At 53.3% G+C, this 26,607-nt stretch overlaps 4 protein-coding genes across 5 annotated transcripts in view; 1 reads left to right on the top strand and 3 right to left on the bottom strand.

Annotated features, from left to right (window-relative positions):
* Positions 1 to 509: 509 nt before the first annotated feature.
* UHMK1 (U2AF homology motif kinase 1) lies at positions 510 to 15,956 on the bottom strand. Its single transcript, XM_064454711.1, has 8 exons — positions 15,535 to 15,956; positions 14,198 to 14,490; positions 11,206 to 11,397; positions 10,315 to 10,409; positions 9,307 to 9,383; positions 6,029 to 6,127; positions 4,984 to 5,072; positions 510 to 4,495 (listed from the first exon to the last, which is right to left on the bottom strand). Exons 1-8 carry the CDS (start codon positions 15,824 to 15,826, stop codon positions 4,349 to 4,351), a joined length of 1,284 nt encoding a protein of 427 aa, XP_064310781.1. The 5' UTR covers positions 15,827 to 15,956; the 3' UTR covers positions 510 to 4,348.
* A 473-nt stretch (positions 15,957 to 16,429) lies between these two features.
* C6H1orf226 (chromosome 6 C1orf226 homolog) lies at positions 16,430 to 21,311 on the bottom strand. The gene is given in 4 exon segments (XM_064454710.1): positions 16,430 to 18,587; positions 18,674 to 18,941; positions 19,348 to 19,498; positions 19,500 to 21,311. Coding segments are annotated over 4 exon segments (1,020 nt in total). The 5' UTR covers positions 19,608 to 21,311; the 3' UTR covers positions 16,430 to 18,094.
* Positions 19,873 to 20,916, top strand: SPATA46 (spermatogenesis associated 46). Its single transcript, XM_009511771.2, has 2 exons — positions 19,873 to 19,906; positions 20,435 to 20,916. The coding sequence occupies exons 1-2, from the start codon at positions 19,873 to 19,875 to the stop codon at positions 20,914 to 20,916; spliced, it is 516 nt and encodes a 171-aa protein (XP_009510066.2).
* Positions 21,312 to 21,456: 145 nt separating the features above from the next.
* NOS1AP (nitric oxide synthase 1 adaptor protein) overlaps positions 21,457 to 26,607 on the bottom strand; it is a 42,921-nt gene continuing 37,770 nt past the window's right edge. For both annotated transcript variants that reach the window (XM_064454707.1, XM_064454708.1), the window contains exons 9-10: positions 25,122 to 25,287; positions 21,457 to 24,549 (exon numbers count right to left, since the gene is read on the bottom strand). In XM_064454707.1, the coding sequence (XP_064310777.1) occupies positions 24,146 to 24,549; positions 25,122 to 25,287 (570 nt within the window). In that variant the 3' untranslated portion in view covers positions 21,457 to 24,145. The remainder of the gene's footprint in view (positions 24,550 to 25,121; positions 25,288 to 26,607) is intronic.

Here is a 26,607-nt window from a genome sequence, read left to right as displayed (position 1 = left end):
TCCCGGGAGCCCCCCTGACAGGGGGGCGGGCCCCTCGCTTCTGTCTCCCCTCCTGCAGGAAGACGGGAGGGGCACGCAGGGAAAAACCCCAAAATCCACCCAAAAAAACCACCCGACAAAAGGGCAGGCGAGGGCGCTGCAAAGGAGGAGCCCCACTTCGGAAACATTACGCCCGAACGGCGTGGAAAGCGCCCGTCCGCGGTGAGTGAGCGATGGTGCGGCGGGAGGCACAGCCCCGAGGGACCAGGAGGCGACACGGCAGGCTGTGGCCGGGCGAAGGCCACCCCAGCACTCCCACCGGGATCTTCAGCCGTGCTGGTGGGGCTGAGCAAGGGGCGACTGAGTCCCCGCAGCTGCAGGTGTCAAGCGCAAGATGCCAGCGTCACCGTGGCAGGGTCACAGCCCTGTGTCCCCCCTGACAGACACCCTGGCACAGGGTGACAGAGAACTTGCTCAGCTACAAGGCATTTCACCGACAGTCCCACAAGAAAAACATTCTGGACAACCGCTTCGTACTGAAGCATCATTTATTAATCATCTGTACCAAGCACAGATCTGCTCAGCAACGGTGCGCAATGGGATACAACAGTCAACATCGAACCCAAAGGGAGGCACGTGGTTACAGGATCCGGCCCAGCAGAGGAAGCGTACTGAACCCTCTGGAAAGACAACCCGGGCGCAACGTGCTGCTCAGGCTTGGTTGTTAGGGGGCTGGAGACCAGTGAGAATAAAAATCAGGAACAGAACTAAGATGGGAGCTGACTTGTGCTTCGGCCAGTGACTTAAAAACCAGTTACCCTCCGTGCACCTATAATAGATAGGTGGAAGTGTAAATAATGTTCTCTCTCCCTCCTTACTCCCACACAGACCACAGTGGCAGAGGAATGACAGCTATTCTTTGATGGGCAGTGACATTTCATGTCAGATCAACTACAAAACACAAACACCACCAAGGAATTGCTGGGTGCCAGCACGTTTCCCGCTCACACACACTCCAAAGGACGCAGCCCCTTGGACTGCTTCCTCCTGTGGAGGAGGGCCGGGTGCCTGCCCTGGCATCCCATCGAAGCAGCTCCAGCCATCCCTGGCTGTCTCCAGAGGTTTCCTCTTTCATCCCTTTCCTCTCCAAAGCAGATCTCTTCCTCAAAGGCAGCCTGTGGGTTTTCATGTCTAGCTGTCAGCTAGCTAGGACTACGCAGGTCAGTGCTACACTGAGGGCTGTTTGAAAGGAGCTGTGTCAGCAGCACAGGTTGAGAAACGCAGCGAGCATCTAAGTGGAAAGCCTCAACGCTTCTGCGACTCAAGCGGGCAGTAACTTGGAGATGAGGAAAGCCAGGCCCATCCAGGCACACACCGCAACAGATGCCTTGGACTGAATTACCATACACACACCTCAGATACTATCTAGAGTTAAGAAACTCACAGCTTTTAGCAGGGCTGAAACTTATGCCAAGCCACCAGTAGCTCGCTGAGACACCAGAGTGAGCTTCAACTTGATAGAAAAAAGCTTTGAAGGCAGAGGGTGAGGGATAATGATAGAATATTTCTGTTCCAAGGAGTTTCTAAACCTCCCTGTACCCCACAGCCTGCATAGGAAAGCCAGGGGCTGGATCCAGTGACAGGACAGAGATCAGCATCTTCAATTCTTGCCAGGAGGAGATAAAAAAAAAAAAAAAGCAGCAGCTTTTGGGGTTTTTGCCCAGCTCAGTGCTCAAGCCTGGTCAATGAGCATCCAGAGAGAAAACGTGGTGGCAGGAGTTTGTCTTGAAGATTTATTTAGCTCCTATTAAAGCAGCTGAACAAAACCCCAGCCAAACTGGTGGAGCAGCTCTACCATGCTGCAGGAACAGGTTGCAGCTCCTCTCTAAAGATTAATCCTGGCACAGTTCTTTATCTTTAGTTGCAAATCCAAAGCACAATTCTGACTGAAAGAGAGATATACTTGAAACACAACAGAGCAGCTCTCAGTCCTAGACAAATGCATGTGAGAACTCAAATGTGTTTACGTTCTGCACCTGCACCCTGGCATCTCCCTGTCCCGGTGCCGCAGCAGGTGACAGACCTCACACCCTGCACCCCCACATGGGTTGGCACTCAGCGGGGCGGAAGCTCTCGGGTCTGCTTCTGCCAGCTGACAGGCACACAGGCAGCCAGCTTAATGCTGCTGACAAGATGGCATGCAGCACGTGAATTTCTGGGCCAAAGTGCTTTCACCCCTGCCTCAGCCCACCAGGGACAGGAACAACTCAGGGCTGAGGTCAGTCAATACCTACCAATACTTAAGAGTACTTTAAACACTGCTCTTCACTTAGGAAGAACCCCCACCCAGTTATCATCCAATTCTCCCCAGACACTAAAGGCGCTTCACTGCAAGGACAGTTAAATTAAAAGCAATGAATCGAACACCCCATCTACGCAAAGCTGCTTTACAGCTATGTACACCAAAATAGCATAATTCCCAGAAGTAGTCTGATCGGCAAATCACACCTTAAAACTCACTGTGGGCTTTTTTTTTTTTCCTGGAAAACCTACTACCTCAAGGCAAGAGAAAAAATCAGAGATTGGTCCTTTTCTGGGGGAGCTTGGAAAGGGCCACAGTAGACAGGACTGTACACCAGCACAGAGGGGAACTCAGACTCATGAAAGGCTTAAGACATCAGATCTCCTGACATACCACACAGGGCAAAAATCAAGAGGAACTTCTAAGTGCACGATTCCAGCAAGTCCAGCATCTGCAAGACACGAAACTAAACTGCAAGGTAATTCAGGTATTATTCCAGGGAAGGACAGAGACTGTTCAGGCAGCTGTCTGCAAGAATTTCACCTGGAGAAAAGAATTCACGAGGGCTCTCCTCCTCCCTGAAGCTGGTACCAGAGCTGCAAGCCAGAACACGCCAGTCCCCCTTCTAGGTAGGGCTGTTCCGCACAGCGCTCACCAGGAGCAAAGTGCCCACCCCTGCAGGGAGAGGCTGTATGGGTTCGCACACCCCTGGGAAAGAGCCACCATGTACCTCATGCCAGCAGCTGCACGAGCGAGCTTCTGCCTGTGCATTACAGCCACATGAGCAGCGAGCTTGCTCCGGAGGGAGAAGTGATGCTGCTCGCCCAGGTTTTTTTCCCCAAAAGCATGTGGTTGTCCCTGACACTGGGAAAGATCTTCTTCTGGCCAGTCAAGTCTGATGACTGAGCGAGCCCTTTCCATACAGGATCTCAGATTGCCTCAGGCCCTTTGTGTAACCTATGAAGGACCAAAAGTGTCAGTGCTTCTAATCTACAAGTCTAATGCATTAGCAAAACCAAAACGCACAACACAGAAAAGCCAAGCATGGGACCTACAACAGACAAATATTTGTTCTTTCTTATAAAACTCGCAGGGCAGGAGCCCTGCTGAGACACAAAGAATACTGCGTGCTATAGCACTCCTTTCCTAAAATATCACCTAAAGACGCTTACGTACTACAGATGATTTGGCATCAGAGCTAGGGAGCATCAGTGCCAGCACAGGGTATATGCTAGTAAGATGACTCCACACGACATGGTTTTCACATCACCTCAGGCTACAAAGTGCTTACAGGTTGTGTTGGGTCTGAGGCTGGCACTGCTCTGACAACAGCTATCTGCCATCAGTCCCTGCCCACCCCAAGCATACAAGCAAGTTTAGCTCACCGCAGGCAGCGTCACCCGCACTGCCAAAGCCCAGCATGCCATCTGGGCCAGGTCAGACGGTTGGCTCTTCTTGGGTCACAAAGCAGTGACAGGGTAACACTGTAGGCTCAGCAGATCTGATTTCACTGCCTCTCTCTGCTCCATGTGATGTGAAGACTCAAAAGTGTTCCTGGTCTAGTTTAGAGAGGATGGTGCTTCTGGTTCTTTATTTACCATAGATATCAATAAAAGGCAGGAAAGCCTTCCTCCTCTGCACTGCAGAAGAGCACATGCATTACAGGAAAATTTAACAAAGACATCCTCTCTCCAGAGCAGTCAAATACTACAGGCAAGACTTTAAATGGTCTCATTTCAAATCACTTAAAAGTGCTTTACCAAGATCTGCTCGGCCTCCCAGGCTCCCAGAGTCACCACTCCTGCCACCTGAGCACCTGCTGGGGCAAAGCCACACACGCAATGTAAACGAGCGAGCACAACACACACACAAGCACACGCTGAAAGCCATCCCAGCCTCCTCTGCACATCACAAAGCAGCAGTAAAGGTTTCAAAGCCCAGTTAAGTCCTTTGCATCTCTCCTTCCCAGATGACTCAAAAGCAGGGCTAGGAAGCTCTTTTTGTACATTCAACTGTAAAACACGTGAGGAAGAGGAGCAAGACAGCTCTCCTGATTGTTGCTACTGCCTACAGCAAGTTTTGGTACAGGTATCCTCTCTTATAGGCACTCAGTGGGTAAAACGTAGCCACAACAAACTTGCCATCAAAAATCTTTCCAGTCAGCATTTTTTGGGCGGCTTTGGAATCACCAGCATTTGCATATTCAACAAAGACCTGAAAGAGAGAGGAGAAATAGGACATCCAGTGCAGCATGCCACCGGCCCCCTCCCACCCCTGCAACCAGGGAAACAGTTCCTGAACTAATTTTTCCCCTCTATCCTTGGTCAAGCCCAGAACAGTGAGCTAAAAAGGAAGGAGCTGCACCTCTGAACTGGAATTTCACCTCTTGCTCCTCATTTCTAAGGGCAGCATATTCGTTGAAGTGGGAGAAAGTATGACGATGCTCTACATCCTCAGTGCCTCCTCTGCCACCCATTGCTTTTCCCCTTCCCTCCCATATCCTGGCTCCCCTGCTAAAGCTGTTTGGGGACCTCCAGGTTAGGCAACCTTACATAACCAGGAAGGAACCTGTGCTGTCCTTCAAGGTAACCAGCTACTTTTAGCACTGTTGTCAGCCAGGAGATTTCCAGGAGCTGAGCAGCAGTCCTGCAGCACATGGAGTATATGTGGGAACACACAGCCTCTTCCCTCCATTCACTTACTTGGCCTTTACCAGGATTCTCCTTTGGAATGAGCAAGGAAACCACCGGTCCATATTTCTGACACTCCTCCCGTATGTCTTCCAGGATATCTGAGAAAGGAAAGAGTTGGTTGTCTTTCACCTTGCAAACTAGGATGAGCCAAAAAACAAATGAAGGCCAGATGAACACATCAAGAACATTCAGTCAACAGATAGTCTTTACCTCTCAATTTAGAATGAACAATCAAGGGGTGCCATGGCAGAAGCCAACACTGCTTAATGGCCACATAAGGAGATGAAGGGTCTGAACTGAGGCCTAGGAACACAGAGCTGCAGGCAGTGAATCCCCGGCAGCAGGGCTCAGAGCACATGGACAGTACTTTTCCTTGCACAAAAAGCCCAGCCTTCCAGCCAGTAGCTAAAACCTTTGGGATTTGTGAGTGCCTTTTTTTTTTTCCTATTGGTTACAGCGCTTGGAGGAGTGGGACTAAAGTAGCTGCTACAAACCCCTCTTTGTGTGAGGAGAACCCAGCCTTATAAACTCATATCCCCAGAGCTCTCCAGCTTTTGCTACTCACGTGGATTTGACAGCAAGCAGAAATGCAAATTCCTCCACCATGCCTTGCCACCTACCATGTATAGTTTTTGCTATAGTTTAAGAACTCTGAGATATTTCAGTTCTCTGCTGATATCCTGGATAAGTTCACCAGCAAACTTCTGAGAATTACTGCCCAGTAGCAGAGGTGTTCTGCATGCCCAGCAGAAGCTCAGAGCCACAAACACACATTATGAGGTCTGTGGGCAATTAACCAAAGAAAATCAGAATAAACCCCGGACTTTTTTAAGCTGGGATCCTTCACTACAAGCTCTGCTTTCTGTCTCTATCTTTTATTCTATTCTCTGTTGAGGCAGTTGACTCACTTGGTATCATATCTCAGCTGAGCAGCTCTTAATTTGCTGTTCTTGCACCTATTCGTTGCTCTTTTGCTTGCTCTCGCATCCCCAAAGCTAAACAAAAAGCCTGAAAGATGACATTGCTTTATGAGAATTGCACAGCTTGCACCAACCTTCATATTCTTCTTCGCACTGCAGAGAAGCATCGCTTAGAACATTTAGCAGCCTCAGCACAGGCGTGGGGAGCATCACCAAATCTTCGATATGGGGAGCTGTTTCATACCCACAGAGTTAGACAAAAAAGAAAATCTAAGTCCAAATGAGCAAGAAAACAGGAAGTTGACTCAATATGCACAATCATACACAAGCACTTGCAATACAGTTTTGCTTCTCTCCACTACTACCTGCATTTATGACTTGTATTCTTCCTGTTTCCAACTTATCTTCACCTGTACAGAGACTCTTCCAAAGGGTTCAGTGTACTCTGCAATTATACTGATGCCAACACCTGAAATTGCTTTTAAGATTACAAAGCTAGCAGAAATTAAGACTAGAGTTATGTCTACTTACCTCAGATTCAGAAACTGATGTGACCTCAAGAGTATGCTAGTTGAGCAAACTGCCCCGTACATATGGAGATGCAAGAAGATGAAAGAACTACTCTGCAACCTGCCTCTCCTGTTACTGCTACCAGACAAGCTGAAAACAGGCTGGCCAGCTTCTGTAGCTCCAATTCTTAAGTTATACTAAGACACAAGCCTCATCTCTCTCTAGAATATCCTTTCGTTCTTCCCTAAACACCATATAACTCCTGCCCCCACTTCAAAATCCAACTGCAATGCACTGTTTGAAGACCACCACACAATCTTGCAACAGAAATGGGGAACGCTGGATTAGTTACTTAAGCAATCCAGTTCTATAGAATAAGGCATGGCCACAAGAGGGTGGCCACAAGGTAGGTAAGCAGTGATCCCATGAACAGGAGCAGAAACAAAACTTGCTGCCATGGGGCACTAAAAACAGGCAGTTCCAGGACGGTCTGGAACAGCGTAGCATGAATAACTACTGTGGAACGAGGAAAGAGTCAAGGTGGACAAACTACGAGAGTCACATCTAAGAGGACACCCATTCCTCTAGAAACTCAAAGCAGCAGGGACAGTGTCGTTTCTCCAGGGACGAAAGCTTGATTTCATGTTCCTGAAAGGCACTGGCAGTCCAGTCATGAATTTAAGATCTGGGAGCCCAACTTGCAGCACTTGGAGAGTGCTAATGTTTTTATTTGTATTGGCAGCTACAGTAGCCAAATGCAATAGCAGTACCTCATAGTTCTCACACCTGACAGTGAGAGAGAGAGAGAGAAAAGGGAGGGAATGGCTCCAGTTTTCCAGTCTGAGCCTTCTGACTACGTTTGCAAAGATAGCAGGCTATTATTTCCTTGGAAATACTTTTCCAAGCTAAGCATACAACACGTATGAGGGAGCTGATGTCTCTGCCACGCACAGACAGAGGACACTGATTTCCTAGTGCAAGAGAAGACGATAAGCAAGCACACATGCTATAAATCTCCTCCTGTCTGACAGGGAAGAGTCCTTACAAAAAGCTTAGAGGATGAAAGGCCTTATCAGTCTAGACAATGCCCAGAGCGTTCAGGGACAGCCCTTTGAAGAAAGGTGCTGCATTCAGATAACCAGGCATGTTCCAGCTCCATGCAAACCTCTGGGACTGTTCTTCCACAGGATTGTTGGCAATCAAGAGACAACACCAGATGAACCAGGGACTGAAAGAACAATTAAGTGTTGCCTCAGTCTTATACGCTGCCCTTTTATTCAAGTAAGTCTGTCCTTCCTTTCACATGTCTTTTTTCAGAGAGGGAGACAAACCAACCCCTATGACTCAGAGCTACCTGGTCTTCCTGTAACCAAGTGACAAACGCAATCTTGCAATACTCTCTGCCCTAGGAGGTCCTTTCTGCCCAGTCCCTCTGCTCTTCTTCAGAGTGCCAAGTGATACCAACCACAATGACAACAGAGGGCTGCAGCCTGCAAGCAACTCAGAAAAGAAGTCGATGAACTGGAAAGTCAAAACTTGGCTGTAAATGCCAAGGAAAGTCATTCTCAGCTGTCTCTGCTTGAAACAGAACCACCATGTCCAAGTGAAAGGCAATGACAGATCATGTTTTGGCTTCCCAGGAAAGCAACAGTAAATGCTTCTTTGTGCAGACAAGCTTATGTACAAGTTTGGCAAAGAAGAGAGGCAGCAACGAAGAAAAATTGAAGCTGTTTTATAAACTTCTACCACTAACCACAGAAGCACCTTCCTAGGTACAGTTAGAGGTCTGTGTGTTTAAAACTAGACCAGAAAGCACTGCCAATACACTATTCCCTCTGCTCTAAAGCTACACTAGCTGCAAGATTCAGCTCCTTCCATGGAAGGTGGCTTTGATTACAACAGTCCCAGCTTCTGAGATGCATGAGAAGTTTGAAAACAGGAACAAGTTTGTTACCTTTGCCTAACAGACAGAAACACCAGTATCTTGATGGGACCTCAAGAGGCATTACTTAACCTTCACTGCAAGGTAATCCAATCAGCTTAAGAAAAGCAGGGCTGAGATTCAAGGGAAAATGCTAGCCCAGCCAGAAGCTGGATGCCTGAAGCATTAATTTATGCTGCAGAAAAGCTGGACACAAAGCTTTTCCACCACTGGTATTCCTGAAAGCCGACAAGCTCTGGAGAATACTATTGTGTTGCTTTTGGAACAGAAAACAGGGAGGGATACAAGCCTGAACAGGGTGGTTTCAGCCCATCTTTCGCTGACAGCCTGCAACCCACGTGGGGGGGTCCTGGGTAAACATCACCATTTTATTAAATTGAAGAGAAAGTGCCAGATTAAAGTGACAGTGACATCTGTCTGTGACCTGCCACACATGCACCAGAAGAGGCAGGCCAGTCCCTGCAAAAATAAGCTCGCCCCAACGAGAACACACTGGGATTATTCAACCTGTGCAGAGGAGGCAGCAGCAGATGTTACCACCAGCCACTGCCATAGTCACTCACATTCCTGGCTTCAGAACTGGGGAACTCTTGGCATAAGAGCCATCCACTCACCATAAATAGCACTGCACCCTTCAAAAGCACCTTAACGGTCACAATATTAGGTATGTTAGTTATTTCTGTCCCCTCAGATGAACGCTGCTGCCAAGACACTCTTTGTCAGAATTTACCAGGAGTCCAACCAGGGAAAAGCAACAGCCTGCAGGGCTAGAGGGGCAGGGCAGCACTGAGAGCACAGGCATCGCTCTGACCTGCCTGCTGTGGTACCGCAGAGGGCTGGTGAGCACCGCAAAGGAGCAGCAACGAGGCCAGAACCAGAAACTACACAATTTAACTGCACTCTGTGCTGCTTCCAGTACATGCTGAGAAAGCCGCGAGGAGGGAGATGTGCACAGCTTACCAAAGGGAATGCTGAAGAATGGGCTGCATAAAGCCTTCTCAGCGGAGGCTCGTTTTCCTTGGTCACAATGAAGCATGCTGGAAGAGAAGACACCCTTATGCTCTTTCATGTGACATTCCTGCATCGACAAATTCAACTCAGGATGGAAGCCACTACAGAGGAATACCTTATCTTTGGGGTGCTTATGGTACAAGAAGAGTTAGAAGCATGTCTTCCAACTGACAGCTGAAGCACACCAGAAGGATCCCATGAAAGCATTTTGGGTACATGGTACAGTAGGCTTTCCTTCTGGATGTCTCTCAGCACCAAATGATGGAAGTTGCCCACTTACAAGTTCACAAGGAACATGGCATGTTCCAGCTCCACCTCCCCAGGCTATTCAGCCCACATCTCAGGTACACATGCAGCCTCACGAAAGCAATCACATTCCAAGGAGCTCCCACACCTTTCCGCAAACGGGATTCAAAGCAGCTAATAGCTGAGGGCCTGTCTGAGAACATCTCCTGCTTGGCTTTACCAGTGGCTCCCGATGCTATTTCTGCCAAGCTGTGTCCTCATTCACTCTGTAGCCTCAGAGCAGAGTCAGAGGACAGCATAAACAATCCCCTCAGCAGACCTTTCAGTAGACAGTTGCACAAGTGCATCTGAATCTTGACAGTAGCAGAGAAGCAGCACTGTCTGTCCCTCTCGTGTTTCTGACAACGCTCCCCTAAAGCAGCAAAGTCTCCGGTTTTCTCCAAATAAAACCTCACTGGCAGGAAGTGCAAAGCACTGAAACAGCAAATGATGAACATAATGACTGATATTCTTCATGTGCTTACTCCAAACTGCGCCAAAATCAGAGAAGCTGAAGCATCTCTGCTAATGCTTGCGCTAGTTACTAGCAGGGAATTTTTTTAAAAAGAAAAATAAAAAAACATTCAGTGTGGGCTCTAAGTTACCAAGAGCAAGGCATGAGACTTTACAGAGCACATCTTTAAGGAACAGTTAGTAAATATGGTAAGATACCTTTTGATAAGGTCTCTGAGGTGATAAGCTGGAATGGCTGAATTTACCACCCCTTCACTGGCAAATATGCGATCAATGATGGCAGAACTGTTTGTCTGGAAAGAGAAAGAAAGAGTGCTTTGGGCGGAAAGAAAAGACCAATGCAAAGCTTGCAATAACCCATCATTTTCTGGACTGGATGCAGAGGGCTCTGGTACCGTGGCATTTTGTCAGAGATCCCCAGTGCTCCAGCCTCACATGTTAAACCAGCATGCCCATGTCAGATATAGGTTTTCCCATTTGCCTGTGTGAAAGCTGGAAATTGCCACGCGCAAGCAGATTTTCTGTTACCGTTACTGTGGACATTATGATGCCGAAAAGATACTCTTACTAGGAAGGGGAACACAAAACAAAATTATTTAATGCAGGACAGAGGCAGGCTCCAGGCTCACAACACAGAGCCCTCCTCTTGTTTTCTCAGGATACAGACTTACAAGAAGATCCCCATATTAGAGCTAATGCTAGACTAAAATCAGCAAATAATTCCTCTGTCATTGTGCTGCTGAACTAGCTGGCAGCCATCAGCCATCCATTTCATTCTGCCTTCTGTGCCACGCTATAGACAGCACAACCCACCTCCCAGATCTTGGCAAGACACAGGCTCCAAACATAGACTCCTGGAGCCCTCAGCTTTCAGTAACCTGAACACAGGCAGCATTCAGACATGCCAGTCCCACAGGGCAGGCAGGTCTTTAAGGCTCTGGAACCTTAATTCTCAAGGCAATAGGATTAGAGAAACATCCTGGAAACAGTCTCTAGTTGCCAGGCACTGCCTCACAAATCCAGGTTACAACAAGAAGCAGGATGACTCGTTCGGTGCAAGCAAGAATGCCTGAAGCAGCTCTCACTCACCTTCCATTCCTGAGATTGGACTGTATGTTTCAGTTTCATTCCTGAGAACATTTCCAGTAAAACAATTCCCAGACTCCACAGATCCACAGCAGAGGTACACTCTGTCTCACTCTGGAGCCCTGCCTGTGCCAGGCAGTTCTGCAGTTCTGCCTCTGGAGCCCGATACCCGTCTGTTTGAATATATTTCACATCCTATGGAAGATCAAACACACACAAAGTTAACTTTCAATATTCAGCTCTATCCTTAAATCAATTCACAGAGGCCCTTCCAAATGGGTCACCAAAATACTATTGTTAAATTGACAGAAAGTATTGCACAGCCAGTCATGTTAGGCAGGCCGTTCAACTCCCTATACTGCTGTGTTGATGAGGAAAAAACCAAGACCATCTGGAACAGAAAACATCTCCTAGCAAGACAGCAGGCATCCCACTAACACCTGATCTCTCTGGAAGACACCACTGCTGGGAAAAAGAGGCTGGATGTCACTGCTGACTGGCCCATTAACCTCTCATAATCGCAGAAGATGCTAGAAGTTTCAGGATAAGGGTCGAACACCCATAACATGTTCCCACGTCAGCTACGAGAGCACAAACAGCCCAGCCTGAACACTGAGGATCAGTAACAGCTGCCATTATTCAAGTACTGATGCTCTCTGGAGCAAAACATTAAAACAATGAAGCAGGCACCTACTGCTTAGACAAGGAAATTATCAAAAGTGCCTCCCACACACCTCTTCCTTCCCTCCCTCGCAGCCAGAAGTGCTGCAGCAATCAATACCTGCCCAGCTGCCATGACTGGCAAGAGTAAAATAAAATGTCCATGCACTTCCTGCTTAAAAGAAATCAGGAAATTATAGAATCACACAAGTGCTGTCTGGAGGGGCTGCTCTGAAGGTCTCCAGTCCAGCCTCCTTCTCTCAACCAATACCTGATCAGTCAGTTGTGGCTTTGTCTACCCAAGTCTTGTAAGTGTCCAAAGACAAACTGCATGCTGTGCCTTTTTAACACGGGAGGGCTCAATTTATACACACCGATGTGACTCAAGGAATGACAGAATATATAACCCTACTTCCTGGATAAAGCACAGGACTGGGAATTCTTACCAGAGGATTATACTCAAACCAAAATTATCTGGTTCTCTGACTGAAAATAAAGTTGACAAAAGACGTTTTCAGGCAACAGAGCTCAAAAGTGTTTTATGAACTTAAAAAAAGATACACAAATTGCTCATCAATGTCCCTCCCTCTATCAGCAAAGAGCAGAACCTCTAGCATGGCAAAAGCAGCAGTTTAGCAGTCCCACCAAACAACATTTAGAGATAGAGAAAACTTGTGGTCAATGCCACCAGCAAAAATTGCGAGATGGAATTTCACTCCTACCATCTAAAGCATTTTGAGAGATGTAAGTGGCTGAGACCTTGCTCTATGCACAGCCATTCTCTGTTAAACAGTAACAGCAGGAAAAGTTATGCAAGGACAAGCTCGGCAGAGTCATCACAAATAAAAGTAGTATAGTCTTGACTCAGATAAGCATGAACATACGCTGCTGCCCAAGGCAGGAGGGGGTGAAGGGAAGCTGATACCCGGTGCACATTCAGAACAGGGTCAGAAGGTACACCTGCATAGCCAGCATATTTCTGAGAATGGGCAAAGGAAACTCAGCCCGAAGAAAGCAGATCGGAAGGAACCATAGAAGCAAATAAAACACCTAATGAACTATTATGAGGCAACTCACAGAGCAAGCAGCAAAACACAGACCTGAATTTAAAAAAATAAATATCTGCATTAGACACAGGATACCAGGGGAATGTTTTTTGCTGATAGACAGCAACAGATTAGCAGCCAAACCAGTGTTCAGCCAAGAACATGGGAGAACTGAAGAACAACATGGAGGAGTTAAGAAGTACAAACATTTAAAACAGCTCCTGTACCAAGAATTCAGACACAGGTCACCCACAAAATCCTGTGATATTCACAGATCAGTGGGCTCTACCATCAGTACCAGGTAAACCAGTAAAAAAGTACACGAACTTAAAACCTCTAAATGAGTGCATGGAACAGGGGCAAGCCAGGACAATGTCTGCACAGAAAAGTCATAGCTCATTTACTAGACTTACTGCCCATCACCCCGTGATGAAATGCAAATTTGTGAAGAGGCTACCTGATGAAAAATCTTTACCAGTACCCCTCACAGGCTGCTTCTGAGAGAGGGAGGGGTCAAAGGAAACTCTATCAAGCCAAAAGCAGAACATCTTGAGGTTCTCTCCTTTCATCAGAGGCCATGTGAGAGAATAAAAAGGGCAAGAACAAACTTACAAAAGCCAGTATTACCAAAACAAAAAAGTGACAGCATGAAGAGGGAGCAAAAGTCCAGCAAACAGGAAAAGCAGAGCAGATCGGGCAGAGATCTGTTGGTGTCAGTAAAGAACAGAGACTACCTACTCACAGCCAGCCAGAGCATGGGCTTTCGTCAACTCAGTGACATGGGAAAGAAACATCCAAGCTTACTGAAAAAGGAAAACTGCTGAAGATAAGATGAATGTAAAGACAAGCACAAGAACACTGCCAGAGATAACAATATTGACTAGGGAGGCTGATGGTGAAGCCTGGATTACGACCACATATGATAAGGAATGATAAAAGGAAATTCTACAGATTTGGGTGCTCCCAGTCGTCTGACCACATAAAAAGTAGCATACTTTCCAGGAAGCTGAGACACTACTTTTTTCAGTGCATCATTAACTTTGGAATTCGTGGTCATGTGTAGCACAAAGGCTAAGATATCAACAGAAACCAGAGACATTCAAGGAGAATGGGAACACAAGCTTCTATTTCTGTGGCCAGACAACATTTTAGCCTTTTCCAGGAAACTCTCAGCATCAGCTCAGCTAGTACTCTGATCAGGTCACGTTGAGTCTTACGCTCATGAGCCAAAAGCATCACAGACCCACACAACACAGAGCCAACTGCTCTGAGAGCAGCACGTTCCAAACCTGATTCCCCTCTTTGAAGCTAAGTCCAAAGTCAATGAGCTTAAAGCACTCCTCCTCTGCACTCCACAGGATGTTGCGTGGCTTGAGGTCTGCGTGCACGTAGCCCTTGTGGTGCAGAAATGCCAGGGCTTCAAGAACATCTCGGGCGCAGTGCTGGATCATCCACATGGAGCAGCCCTGGTTGCTGGAGTGCAGCAGCAGCTCTGACACGCTGATGTCCAGCAGCTCCAGCAGGAGACAGCGAGACGGGCCATTCGCAGAGTAGTGGTTGGTGAACACGCCGTACAGCGTCACTATGGTGAGACGCATTGACAGGTATTGGTAACAAGCAATTACAGAGTCATCAGGCTCCACCGCTCTCCACTACTGCCCAGAAGACCACAAAAGCTGCAGGAGGCAGCTCATCTGTCCTACAGAGCATGATGTTCAGAGAGATGGAGAACCAAACTTCAGAGGGAAGCAGCAGGGGAAAAGCAGCCATGTCACCCCTCTGGGCTTTGGCAGACAGGCTGGTCTCACGACGCCCCGCCGGGCCCCACTAAAGCAACAGGGCTAGGCACTCCTGCTCAGGACAGTCTCTAGGACATGGATAAGCAGATCCTAGTGGGTAAAATGGAGGTAGTACCACTCTTTTTGGGACATCTGCCAACCTCCTCTTGTATGTGTCTAGGTGTATTACAGCATTAAAAAGCATTTCTCACAGACAAAAAAAAAAGCAGCACTGAGAGAACCTCGGGGCTTCCAGCAGCCGCCTCCAACAGGCGGGCTTCCTCACTTCCCAAGCCCACTCCCACCCACGCAGAGAGTCCAGGGGCTCCTGCCAGAGCCAGGCAGGCTGGTGGGCAGGCCCTGTGGGCAGCACAGCTCTTGCCAGAGCTGCTCAGGCAGCCCTGCCCAACACAGGACTTAGGACTGGCTGCCTGGGGCAACCTGCTCTGCCCAGCCCGGGGAGGCGACCTGCGGGCCCCCAGCCCAGGGACGGGGTGGGGTCAGGACCTGCCCCACGCGGGTACCAGGGAGCACACACTGCAGGGGTGCTGCTTTGGGGTCTCTGGGCCCAGGGGCTTCAAACCTGCCCACCCAGGGGTGCCAACCCGAGGGGCACGTTGGTCTGGGGGCCGCTAGCCCTGCCTGTGGGGGCCAGTTCGGGAGCGAGGGAACCCGGATTCCCAAAGGGGTCGGGGGTTCCCCTCCCGGTTTGGAGACAGCAGTTTGCCCTGGGGAGACTGTCTTTTTTTTTTTTTGGGGGGGGGGGGGGGGAAGGGGGGTGGGATCCCCGGGATGAGGGGTGCCTGCGGGGGATTAGAGGCGGTGGGGGTCACCGGGGGTGCCGTTACCGATGTTGCGGTGCCCGCGGAGCTGCTCGAGCGCGGCGCGCTCCTTGCGGAAGCCGTACTCGGCGCAGTCGGCAGCGGGCGGGCGGCCGCCGGGGCGGCGCGCGGGGCCAGGCCGCGGCGGGGGCGGCACGAACTCCTTAACGGCACCGGGGGGGGCCCGCGGATCCCCACAGCAGCGCACCCGGTAGACGGAGGCCGAGGAGCCGCTGCCCAGCGGCGCCTGCACCTCCCACAGCCGGCCCAGCGCCTCCAGCAGCAGCGGCGGCGCCGCGCCCCACACACACCCCGACATGGCGCCGTCCCCGCCTCACATCACCCCCCCGCCGCTGCCCCGCCGCCGCCGCCGCGCGATCGGCCCCGCTACCGGCCTCGGCCCCCGCCGCGCTCCGGCCGCCATGACACCGGAAACGGGGCGGGGCGGCGGCGGCACCGCCCGGCGGCCACTCCCCTCCCGCGGCGCTGGGCGGGCCTCGCGTGGGTCACGTCCCCTCAGCCCGGGCACCGACGGGGGGGTCCCGGCCCCTCAGCGCTGAGCACAGCGGGGCAGCCATATCACTCCCCTCAGTCCCGGACACCGCCAAACTCCCGAGCGTCCCTCAGCCCCCCGTGGCCGTGCCCCTGGGCCTGGCTGCCGGCCTGGGGGGCCCCTTTGCCGGCGTCAGGCCTCCAGCAGTGCTTTTGGGGGATATCTGCTTTAACACCGCAGATCACCCCAGCAAGTCTGGCGCTGGAGGGCGGCCTCCCCAGCACCCCTCAGCTGCACAGGGCTGCTGCCTCACTCTGCTCTGCAGACCCCATGCAAGAGCATCCAGCAGGTCCCCGGCCTCATCAAGGGGCTTCAGGGCTTTGCCACGCTGGTGCAGACGGTCCCCTCCCATCAAGGGACTGCTACATGTCAGTGGGTAAAAAAAAACTCAAACGTTTATTGTGCAATCTGCATCTTTTGTCCCAAACTACACACACACACTGTAGACAACATAAATATAGGGACCGGACCAGCAGTGAGGTTCCCTTGTGATCGGCAGGGTTGGAAGATGCTGGTTCCTCAAAGAAGGGCTATAAACCCTAGTTTCCATCAACATATACAATGCAGTTTAGGTCTATGCAGCATACGCATATACATACTCATATAGATTTCTGTTTGTGGGGTGGCATCGGCCATGCACAGTATAATCACATTTTACACAGGGTGTGTTATATCTCAGCACCGACTGCCAGCTGACCACAGGTTCCGCACAGCTCTGGCATCTCCTTCGCTCTTGAGCAGGGCCACCCGGGGGCCAAGCACAGCAAAGCCCTGGTACTGCTACAGCACCCGCCGTGCCAACGGGTAAGGAGGCATGGTGGCTGCTACAGGGGCAAAGGGATCTCTCAGGCCCACGGCCTCCTTCCATCAGCAGGTCCACAATGTGGTGGAAGACATTTCTCCAGCCCAACTGCCCTGCCTGGCCAAGAGGAGCTGGGAACAAAGGTGCCCCATCCATGAGCCCCATGCCTTCTCCAGCCCAAAACTGGTCTTTGGAGCCTTTCCTCTCAAAACCACCTTTGTGGTGAGGATGCACATAAAAGCTCTAAGCAAAGTGACATCTCGTGGCTGCTTCCTTGCACCGGCCCAAGGGTCTACAGGCTGCTTAACCTCTCCTGTAATTCATAGGGAAACAATCATAGAGCAGTATCAGAGGAGCACGTGGCTGCTTGTCTCCCGGTCTCACAAAAACGCCACCATTCCAGGAAATAAAGGAGAACAGAGGCGCTGGTACTCATGGAGTGGGCTGCCTGCCTGGGCAGGTCAGTCTGGTCCATGGTGGCTTGTGCGAGACCAGGAAACAAGCAGAAGGTGAAGGGAAGTCTCTCAGAGGCAGCTCGACTCCCCACCAGAGCACACTGGCCAGCAAATGTGTGGCCTCAGGCATCCAGCCCTGTGCCCCACCAGAGCCTGCGCCATGAGTGGGTCTTCTGTGGCTGGGGCTCTGGTGCAAAGAGAGATGGCACTGGGAGGACTAACACCAAGGGGCTGACACCTAGAGAAGGCCTTGGGGATGTCTGCCATCCCAGTGCTGGGTGAACCCGCTGGCACACGGGACAAGGTATCTCAGCAAGCACACAATGTAAACTCGGACATGCTCCGTGCCAGGACAGCCAGCCCAGACGTGGGGAATCATGGGGGACACTTGCCCCAGCAGAGCTGGCAGTGGCAGGGGGGGCAGGCTGGCATTCTTACACCCCCACACAAGGACCGAGGCTGCTGAGTAAGACCACCCTCAGTCCCCAGCTCAGCGTGGCCCTGGCTGCAGACAGGATGGGAGCTTTGCAATGACGAGTGAACAGGCCAAGGATGGAGCTGCAGAAGCTGTGGCAGGACAGGCTGTGCCACTCCTGGGAATCTGGGGAGAAATGGGGTGTCATGGCTCCCCACACCCCATGCTGGGGCAAGCAATGGCTTCTGCCACGCTGGGGCTCCCCCCACTCCAAAATAATGACCCCAAAAATGACAAGTGGCAGAGTGAGACATGTTTGGGAGAGCCAGCCCCCACGGTGCCCCGTCATGGCTCCCCTGCTGCTACTCGAAGGACAGCAGGTCGGGATGGGTCCCCTCCACCTCCCGGCCAGGGGCACATGGCTCTGTCAGCCCTGTGCTCCCCGGCAGCTCATGCTCCAATGCTGGTCTCCGGGAGGCCTTCTCTGTGCAGGGTGAGGTCTCAGTGGTCACCTCTCCTGCTCGCCAGTGGCTCTCCAGGCTGCCCTTATGGATGAGGTCAGGCACAGGGAGGGCAGAGGTGGGCTGGTCCCCACTCAGCTCTGGGGTGCCGGTCATACTGGGGAACCCAGGGCATTCTGGAGGGGATGGGTCCCTCATCCTCGGCCACTCCTCTGTGGGGTTGGGGAGGGCTGCAGGCAGCTCGGGAGGCTCCTCGGTGCTGGTCCTTGGGCTAGTCCCTGCTGGGTGCGGCGCAATTAGCATGTCCTGCGGGGTCTTCAGGGCACGTGGCGTCCGCTTCTTGGCGACAGGGGGTGGGGGTTCCAGCCGAGGGAAGGTGTCCAGCCCCACAGCCCTGCAAGCACAGAGGAGCAGTGACACACAGCCTCACGCTGGGGACCCTCCAGCCTGTCCCAACAGTCCCGCTTCAGGGACACTCACCCATCCTCGCTGGCTGGCTGTCCTGTACCCAGCATGGCCCCGGCGCTGGCATTCACCTCCATCACCCCGACACTGGGGAGGCCGGCCGGCTCCTTGCGGCGCAGGAGGTCGTTCACCTTGGCCCCCACAGCCTTGCTCAGGTTGCGGAGGTGCTGGCTGCCAGCGGGTCGGGAGGGCTGCAGCGGGGCACCTGCTGTGGCGGGGACATGCTGTGGCCGCAGGGTGGGTGCTGTGCTGGCACTGGCATTCTCAAACATGCTCTGGTCCACTGGAGGGGGAAAGAGAATAGAGAGGGGATGTGAGCTGGGCTGGAGGGAGGACCCTGGCAGGGATGGCACATCCCAGAGCTGCCCACCAGCTCCCAACACAGCAGCATGGGAGATGCAGTTTGGGGTATGGGGAGGCTCCTCCTGCAGCTCTGCAGAAGCTGTGGGAGCTGTGCCATGCCAGGGGTGTGCAGGGCAGTGCATGCACTGGGGACAGCATGGGTGAGATGTGGGAGCAGCAAGCCCAGGCCTCCACGCTGGCACAGCCAACACACGGCGAGCGTCACTTACCTGACACCGAGCGACTTGGGAAGCAGATTGTGGAAAGAAAGAGAGAGATAAGATTTACCAAGGGAATGGCAAGGGGACAGTGGGCCTGTCCCTTCCACACCTCTGGGTGAGGTACACTGCCAACCCTCTGCCCAGATCTGCCATGCTGCCCACAGAGATGGGACTTACATGGGGCCCTTATCAGTCAGGCACCTGTGAAGCAGCAGGGGTTCTCTGGGGGCCCCCACAGCCTAGGTTCTGCACTGCTAACCCCACTAAGCCTCCCTCTCCAGCCCAGGCTGGCTGTTCCCTTGCACTGGCCAAAATCCCCAAAGACCCCGGGGGCTGTGCCCGCTGCCCAGGAGCATCCTGCTGTGCACTGTACACACATGCAACATCAGCCCTTTTTGACATCAGCTGACGATGACATGGATACCATGGCACAGGAGCCACATGCCGGCTACTTGAGTGTGATTGAGAGCTTTGTCCTGCCCACCATTTCCATCAGGGCTGTGACCCATGGCACTAGGACAAGAAGCTTGGAGGCCTTATGCCCCTGGGGCCCTGCCAGCCTGTCACCTGCCAGCTGTGGCCAGGCAGAGGGTGCAGGCAGCTGGCACTGCCTGTGGGGAAGGCTCCCCTTGTACTTTGCACTCCCCGGGCATGGCCACGGCACCGCTAAACCTCCCGCGGCACAGTGAGGGCCTGCGGGCAGGCAGGCTGTGGAGGGGTTTAGCTGGGCATATCCTCCTGTGCAGTGGGAAAAGGGGACCAGGAATGCCCATGGCATTGGGTGCTTTCTGGGGACCTGTGGGGGTTCTGCAGTCACACCCCAATTCTGAGCTACACCGGTCTCTCCCCCATATATTACCAGAAGGAATCACCAAAGCTGTGGGTGCTGCCCCCGTGAGTGCCAGCTCAGCTTCCCCATTGCTGCCCCCATGCCAGTGCAGCTCTCTGTGGGACAGGTCCAGTGGACTGCTGGGTGAGCCCTGTGCTGTGCTAATGCCTGGGTGCCCGTCAGCATCCCACGCCCACCTCTACCCCTGCACCCCATAGTGGGAGGGTGGTACCTTCCATGCTGGGGGGATGTACTAGAACAGAGCCAGCCACCTCTGCAACCCATGGAGAAAGAGAGAAAGGGTCCCCAGCACCGCTCCCTACCCTGTGGGGGGCCAGGCTCTTGCAGGGACCTCCGACTCACTGCAGACCCTTTTCTCTACAGCCTGCAGCCCCACAGCCCTGCTGGGCAGCGAGCTCCCTGCCCACACCTGTACCATCTACTGGCCCTGGTTCTCACCCTACAGGTACTTCATGGGCACCAAAGGAGCTGCCCAGCAGCACCTGGGCAGCCCCTCCAGCTTGGCCACCAGCACCTGGGAGACTGAGGAGCCCAGTGACCTCTTGGAGATTGTCTGCTCCTCAGACAAGCTCCAGCTCCCTGAGAGGGACAGGTTGGCCAGCGGCAGAGCCAGCATCACTGTCCAGGGCATCCTCACTGCTTCCCAGTGGCAGCCGGTGCCCCAGTACAGCTACCCGTGCATGCCATGCTGCTGTGTCTTCCCAACACTGTGGTCAGTCAAGACCCACACCCAGCACGGCTCCCAAGAGGGCTACAGCTGCAAGGGGTACTACCGCAGGCTCAAGGGCCTGTGGGAGAAGGAGCATAAGGAGCAGGAGGCTGCAGCTCCCAGGGTGCCTGTGTAGCCCTGCCAGCCAGGCAGCCACCACAGGAGGGCACTGCTCCATCACTCCTGCCAGCAGCAGAATAAATAGTTTTAGAAGCAACTGCCCTCATCTGCCTGCTGCTCTTGCCTACACAACACTTCTGCCATCCTTTGAGAGAGACTCTTACCAACTTTTCCTTCTCCAGAAGCCAAAAAATCTCCAGAGGCCTTGAAAGTGCTGCTTAGTATCTCTGCATCTCCACGCAGTGCTCTACAGATGCTGGGAACTCCCCAGCACCCTTGAGCTGTCAGGCCAGCCCTGAGATGAGCCTGTGCTGTGCAGTGGCTGAAGGGGAAGGCTGAAACCCCTCTACCCCCAGCAACATTCGGGGCACCTCACTCTCACAGGCAGCCCACAGATGGCACTGCAAGCAAGGGTCCTGCAGGGGACGATGCTTAGGTTGGAGGGGGTCTGTGCAAGGCCAAGAGATGCCACCGTTGGTGCTGGCTCCCAGCATGGAGAGGGAGAGAAGTACAGTGAGAGAGAGAGTCAGCGAGAAGGAAAAGACAACAGAAAGCCTTGAGAAATAGAAAGATTTATTTAGCAAAAGCCAGTCAACTAATGACAACACCCAAGGGTTAAGTGCACTTACATTGACAGATCAGTTTCCCAGATAGATTGAGTCAACAGTTAGTAACATAACAGTTGTAGGAAAAGAAAGGACAAAAAATATAGCTATAAAACCCCAGTCAAGGTCCATAACAAAAGTGAGAGGCTAGAGAGGCATCTTGGAGACAGCACTGAGTTAGGGGGATCATTTACACCGGTACCCCTAGAGTGTGGCAGAATGCTGGCAGGGTCCCATCCGGCTCTGGCAGCACCCTCTCAGCCTATGGGGCACCTGCCACCATCCCCTGCGGGTAGAGTACCAGGCAGGAGCCCAAGCCCGCAGCTGGTCCCAACAGCTCCTTGCAGGGTACTGCCTGGACTGAGCATGTGCAGCAGGGACAGCAGGAGCGATGGCCTGGGGAGATGGCTCAGCCCTGCCTTCCTTCTGAGGCAGCCCAGCCTGGATGAGACCTCCTGCCTGCTGGTGCTCCTCCCAGCCTCTCCCTTCATCTGCCCTGCGTGTATGGCTGAGCTCCTGCCATCCCTTCTCCTCCATGATCTGTCTGCCCACATGAAAATCCCTCTCTCAGCTCACCCACCCATCCCTACCCTGCCTGCGCCATGTCCTGTGCATGTTGCCATCCCCACTTCTCCCTCCTGGCAGGACCAGCCTCCCACCTCATGCTTTCGTCTCCAACTGCTGTGAGCTGGCAGTGGGATGTCAGGGTCCCCAGAAGAGGGGCTGGCACACAGCTGCGCCCACAGCAGTGTAAGACAGGCCATATGGAAATATTGGTGGCCAGACAACAGGAGCACTCGAGTCCCGAACAGCCCACGCTCCCACTCTGCCCCATCTGTGGCTGGTGCAGGGGCTCCCCTGGACACCAGGCCACTGCTGGGGGACACAGAAACATGGCCTTTCTTCCCACTAGGACTCTCTAGTTCCTTGCAGCATCCAGCCTTCTCCTGTGGTGGAGGGTGCATAGCACACCTCGTACCAGCCCCTGGGGTCTCACCCACACCTCACTCCTTAGCAGCACTCAAGGGCACTGGGACAGAAAGAAGCGATGGACCTTGCTCAGCAGCCGTGATAAGCCCTGGAGGAGAGCAAGAGCTTGTGCCTGGAAGATGCTCAGCTAGGGGTTAGGTGCAGGCAGATCTAGCAGACACAAGAGCTGGTGAAGGCAAGAGCAGAAGGAAGCAACAAAGCAAAGCAGAAGCAGGATAGGAGGGTGGATGGGGTCGAAGACAACTGTGCCAGTCCCCACCTTGTCAAGTGTTTCCACAAGGAGCAGGGGGACATCAGGACTCTGGCTCACACCCCTTCAGCCAGGGCCTCTTAGAGGCTGCAGCAATAGGCAGCTGATAAACATGGTTGCAGAAAAGAGACAAGCTCTGGACCACTTGGAGTTTTCCACAGATGCCTCAGACATGGGCATCTCAGGGTCTATGGAGGATCCTGAGATCTTGGGTTCATTTTTCTGGAGGGTGCAAACCAGAGGTGTGAAGGACCCCACCTGTAGACACCAGCAGTTCACCCTCCATCAAGAGGCGGCAAGCGTGCCCATCCCTGCACACAGCCGATGCCAGCACTGAATCCCCCAGCTCTGGTCCAGGGGCAAGTGACTGCTTGGAAATGGGAAGGTTTGTCTAAAAAGCAAAGCAGGGAGTTTGTGGTGACGGTGGGTGCAGGGAAGTGCTTGGAAATGTCACTTGAGAGCACCAGAAAGGCTTTGAAACCTGGCAGCCATGCTGAGGAGCCCAAGGACTGGGCAACAAGGGAAGGACACTCCACAGCCCCATGCTGTGTGCCCTGGTTCCCTGCTCCTTGTCCAGCCATGCCTTCCTTTCCGCTCCACAGCCTGGAGAGGAGCGGGCAGTGCCCGCACACCCTCCAGACCTGCCTCAGGCAGGGGCAAACCCTGCCCTGGAAGTGCAGTGAACACCAGCACTTTGCCAGGAGCTGCCTGCACCCAGCCACCCTGCATGACCTTGTCTCACCCCTTTAGCTTGTCCCAGGCTTGTCCCCACTGTCCTTCGCTGCCTCACCTCTCACTTGCGCACCCACCCTGACAGTGCACCATCACCAACCCTGACCACCCTGGCCTCATCTCCCACCCTCTCCACCACGCAGAGGGCCAGACCCCCTGGCAGTGGCTCTGTCCCTGCTCACCGCCCTGTGCTGACTCCTCAGTCGCTCTTGTACCTGCCGACTGCTCCATGCCTGCTCTCTCATTCGCCCAGCAAAAACCTTCTTCTGCTTTACTGCTCCTCCCTGCAGCAGGACCAGCAGCAGTGGCTAATCTGGCAAGGAGTTCCTTGCCTCTGCCTGACCTCAAAACACAGCTTGCAGGGGGACGGGGACCAGGGGGTAGCACGATCAGCTGTGAGCTCACTGTCTGATGCAAAGCGGGGGACGCTCCAGCTCAGCACACAAGCCCATGCACGCTGGAGCACAGCATGCCCAGCGCACCCCCTTGGCACAGCTCTGTCCTCACCTCCACACACCTCCTGGCCATGTGCTGGAAGCCTCACACTCCCTCCTCTGCCCCCTCTCTCTCTGGGCTGTCCCCTCCCTGCCAGGGCCAGGGGGTTACGGCCAGGGCCTGCCCCAGCTCCAACAGGTTACAAGCTGCTCCGCACCACCTCCTGCCAATGCCTACACTGCGATCTCGTCCTCCAGGCTGTCGCCCAGGTCCTGCCTGGGCTGGACGTGGAGCAGGCGCGGCGGTTCCTCCTGGGACCAGGAGTCGCGCTCCTCGCTCTCGTCCGTGTTGGACTCATACTCAGAGGCAATGCCCGACTCGCGGAACTTGATGAGCTCCAGGCTGCCCAGCGCCGGCTCTGGGGCAGGCGGCCCCGAGTCTGGCAGAAAGTGGTAGCACTCCAGCTTCACCAGACAGTCGTTCCTACCTATGGGGCTGCCCAGGGCGCTGGGGAAGCCCGAGCCAGGGCCCAGTGATGGCGGGTGGGTGTCCTCAGGCTGCGGGGTGGTCGGGTCGCAGAGGACGGGGAGGACGTTGGAGCGGAAGGTGATCTCCAGCAGACTGTCCTGGGAGCCTGCTGCAAGAGAAGGGCACGGCTGAGAGGCAGACAGTGCCACCCTGGCTTGCCTGGGTGTCCCCTGGCCACCACGGCTGGCTGCAGACTGGACAGAGGAGGTTGGTTCAGGGCCATTTGAATGTCAACCTCCCCACCAGCACTGTTTAGAGGGGCTCACTCAATGCCACTGGTGCCAGGAGCTGCTGCTGGCCATCGAAGTGCCAGTTTTGCAGGATAAAAAGTTATCTGTCTCCCACCCCAGCTCCTTTGGGGAGCTGATGGCCAAGTCTGCTGGAGAGGAAGGTCAAGGAGGGGCTCTTAGGCAGGTGAGGAGCTGGCCTAGACCACGCAGCCACTGGGGAAAGTGGACATACAGCTGATGGACATACCTGACTGCCTGTCCATACAGCCCTCCCCCACACGCTGCATGCAAGCACCCTGCCACGCACGTACAAGCCATGCCAGAAGGGCACTAATATTCCCCTACACAAAACCACTGGAAATGCACAAAAACCCCTCAAGAAACACCCACACACATGTCCTCCACAGACCCAACTAGCTGCGAGGGGAGAGGAAGGGGCAGGAGTGCTTACTGGTGGTGTTCCCTGCCAGCTTCAGCTCCAGCTCTTGCACCTGTTTGACCAGGAGCGAGATGTGCTGCAGCAAGTCCTTGTTCTGGAGCAGGAGCTGGTGCACACGAGCCTGGGCCTCCAGCCGTGCTGCTGCCTCTGCGGCCAGCTGGTCCTTCAGCAAGTGGACCTGTGTGACAGGAGAGAGCAGGTGAGCATGTGGGAGATGCTGCTTGAGGGCTGAGAACTTTGACTCCAGCTATCCCTGCTCCTCTACAGGGCTCACCAGCATTCCACCAAATGATTTGAGGAAGACGACATTCCCCGTGGGTACCTGCAGATGTGACGAGGAAAGTGGGGGCAGGTGACAGTGTCACACCAGGGTGTGCTCAGAAAATCCAGCACATGGTCCCCTGGTCTCTCTGATGGAAAAACCCAAGGCAAAGGAAGATGGTGCTGACCAAACCATCAGTCGTGCATGTACACCATGAGGAAATGTATGAGGAAAGAGCAGACCAGGAGGAAGCCAGATGGATGAGGAAAAGAAGACACACTCACCCAACCGGATGGTGCTGTGGGTGCACAAGGGTGCAGCCATGTGCTGCGAGCTGGCCCTGGCAAAGCTCTCTTTCGGGCAGGTTTCCCAGAGACAGTGTTTTGAACAAGGCAGGGTGTCCTGCCAGTGGCATCTGTTGCTAGCAGGGGCTGGAGCACCAGAGCTGCCCTGGAGCTGCAGGCTGCTCCGGCTGCGACAGGCATGACATGCCTGGAGCAATACAGATGGCAGAGCATTGCTGAGATATGGTGGCTCTGGGGATGCGAGCTGGCCGCTCATTCTGGCCCTGGGAAGCAATGCCTGGACATTAGCTGGTGGGAGCCCACGGGCAAGTCCATTGATTTTGGCATAACTACCCACACACAAGCATCTATATCACCAGCACTACCTCCCAGGGAGGGTGGGACACTGCTGGGCAAGACCAGCCAGGAGGCCTTGCCCAGGGGCAGCAGGCACAGCTCTCTGCTCTGAGCTCAAGCAAGGAAAGCCCCAGGAGCATGCTCTGGACAAGAGGACAGCAGCACAGAGACATCTGGGAGCCACACCAGCTCAGCGTCGCCTCCTGCCACCCACCCATGGCTCCTACAAGTGATCCTCTCTCCAGCAAGGACTGAGCCAGCCAGGCTTGTAGGGAACCAGGAAAGCATGGATTTAATTAAAAAAAAAAAAAAAAACCACACAGAAAAACACAACAACAAAAAACCAACAACAAAAAAACCAAACCCAAAACAGAAAAAAAAAAACAAACCCCAAAAAAACCAACAATGAAAAAGGCAGTTTTACCTTGGCCTGGAAAGTGACCTTGGGGAAGCGATGGGGAACTCTCTGTAGCTTGCCAAACTCAGGAGCTGCTGCTGTGGCTGCAGGGCCCCAAAAGCAGCACAGCTGGGGGCCACCTGCCTTCCTGGATGAGTACCAGGAGGCAGCACTGGGTCTGCTGGCAGGCAGGTGCCG

The sequence above is a fragment of the Phalacrocorax carbo genome, chromosome 6, assembly GCF_963921805.1.
Source record: "Phalacrocorax carbo chromosome 6, bPhaCar2.1, whole genome shotgun sequence".
Classification (NCBI taxonomy): Eukaryota; Metazoa; Chordata; class Aves; order Suliformes; family Phalacrocoracidae; genus Phalacrocorax; species Phalacrocorax carbo.
The sequence above is the reverse complement of the archived record's forward strand: the minus strand, read 5'-3'. Positions and strand labels throughout refer to the sequence as shown.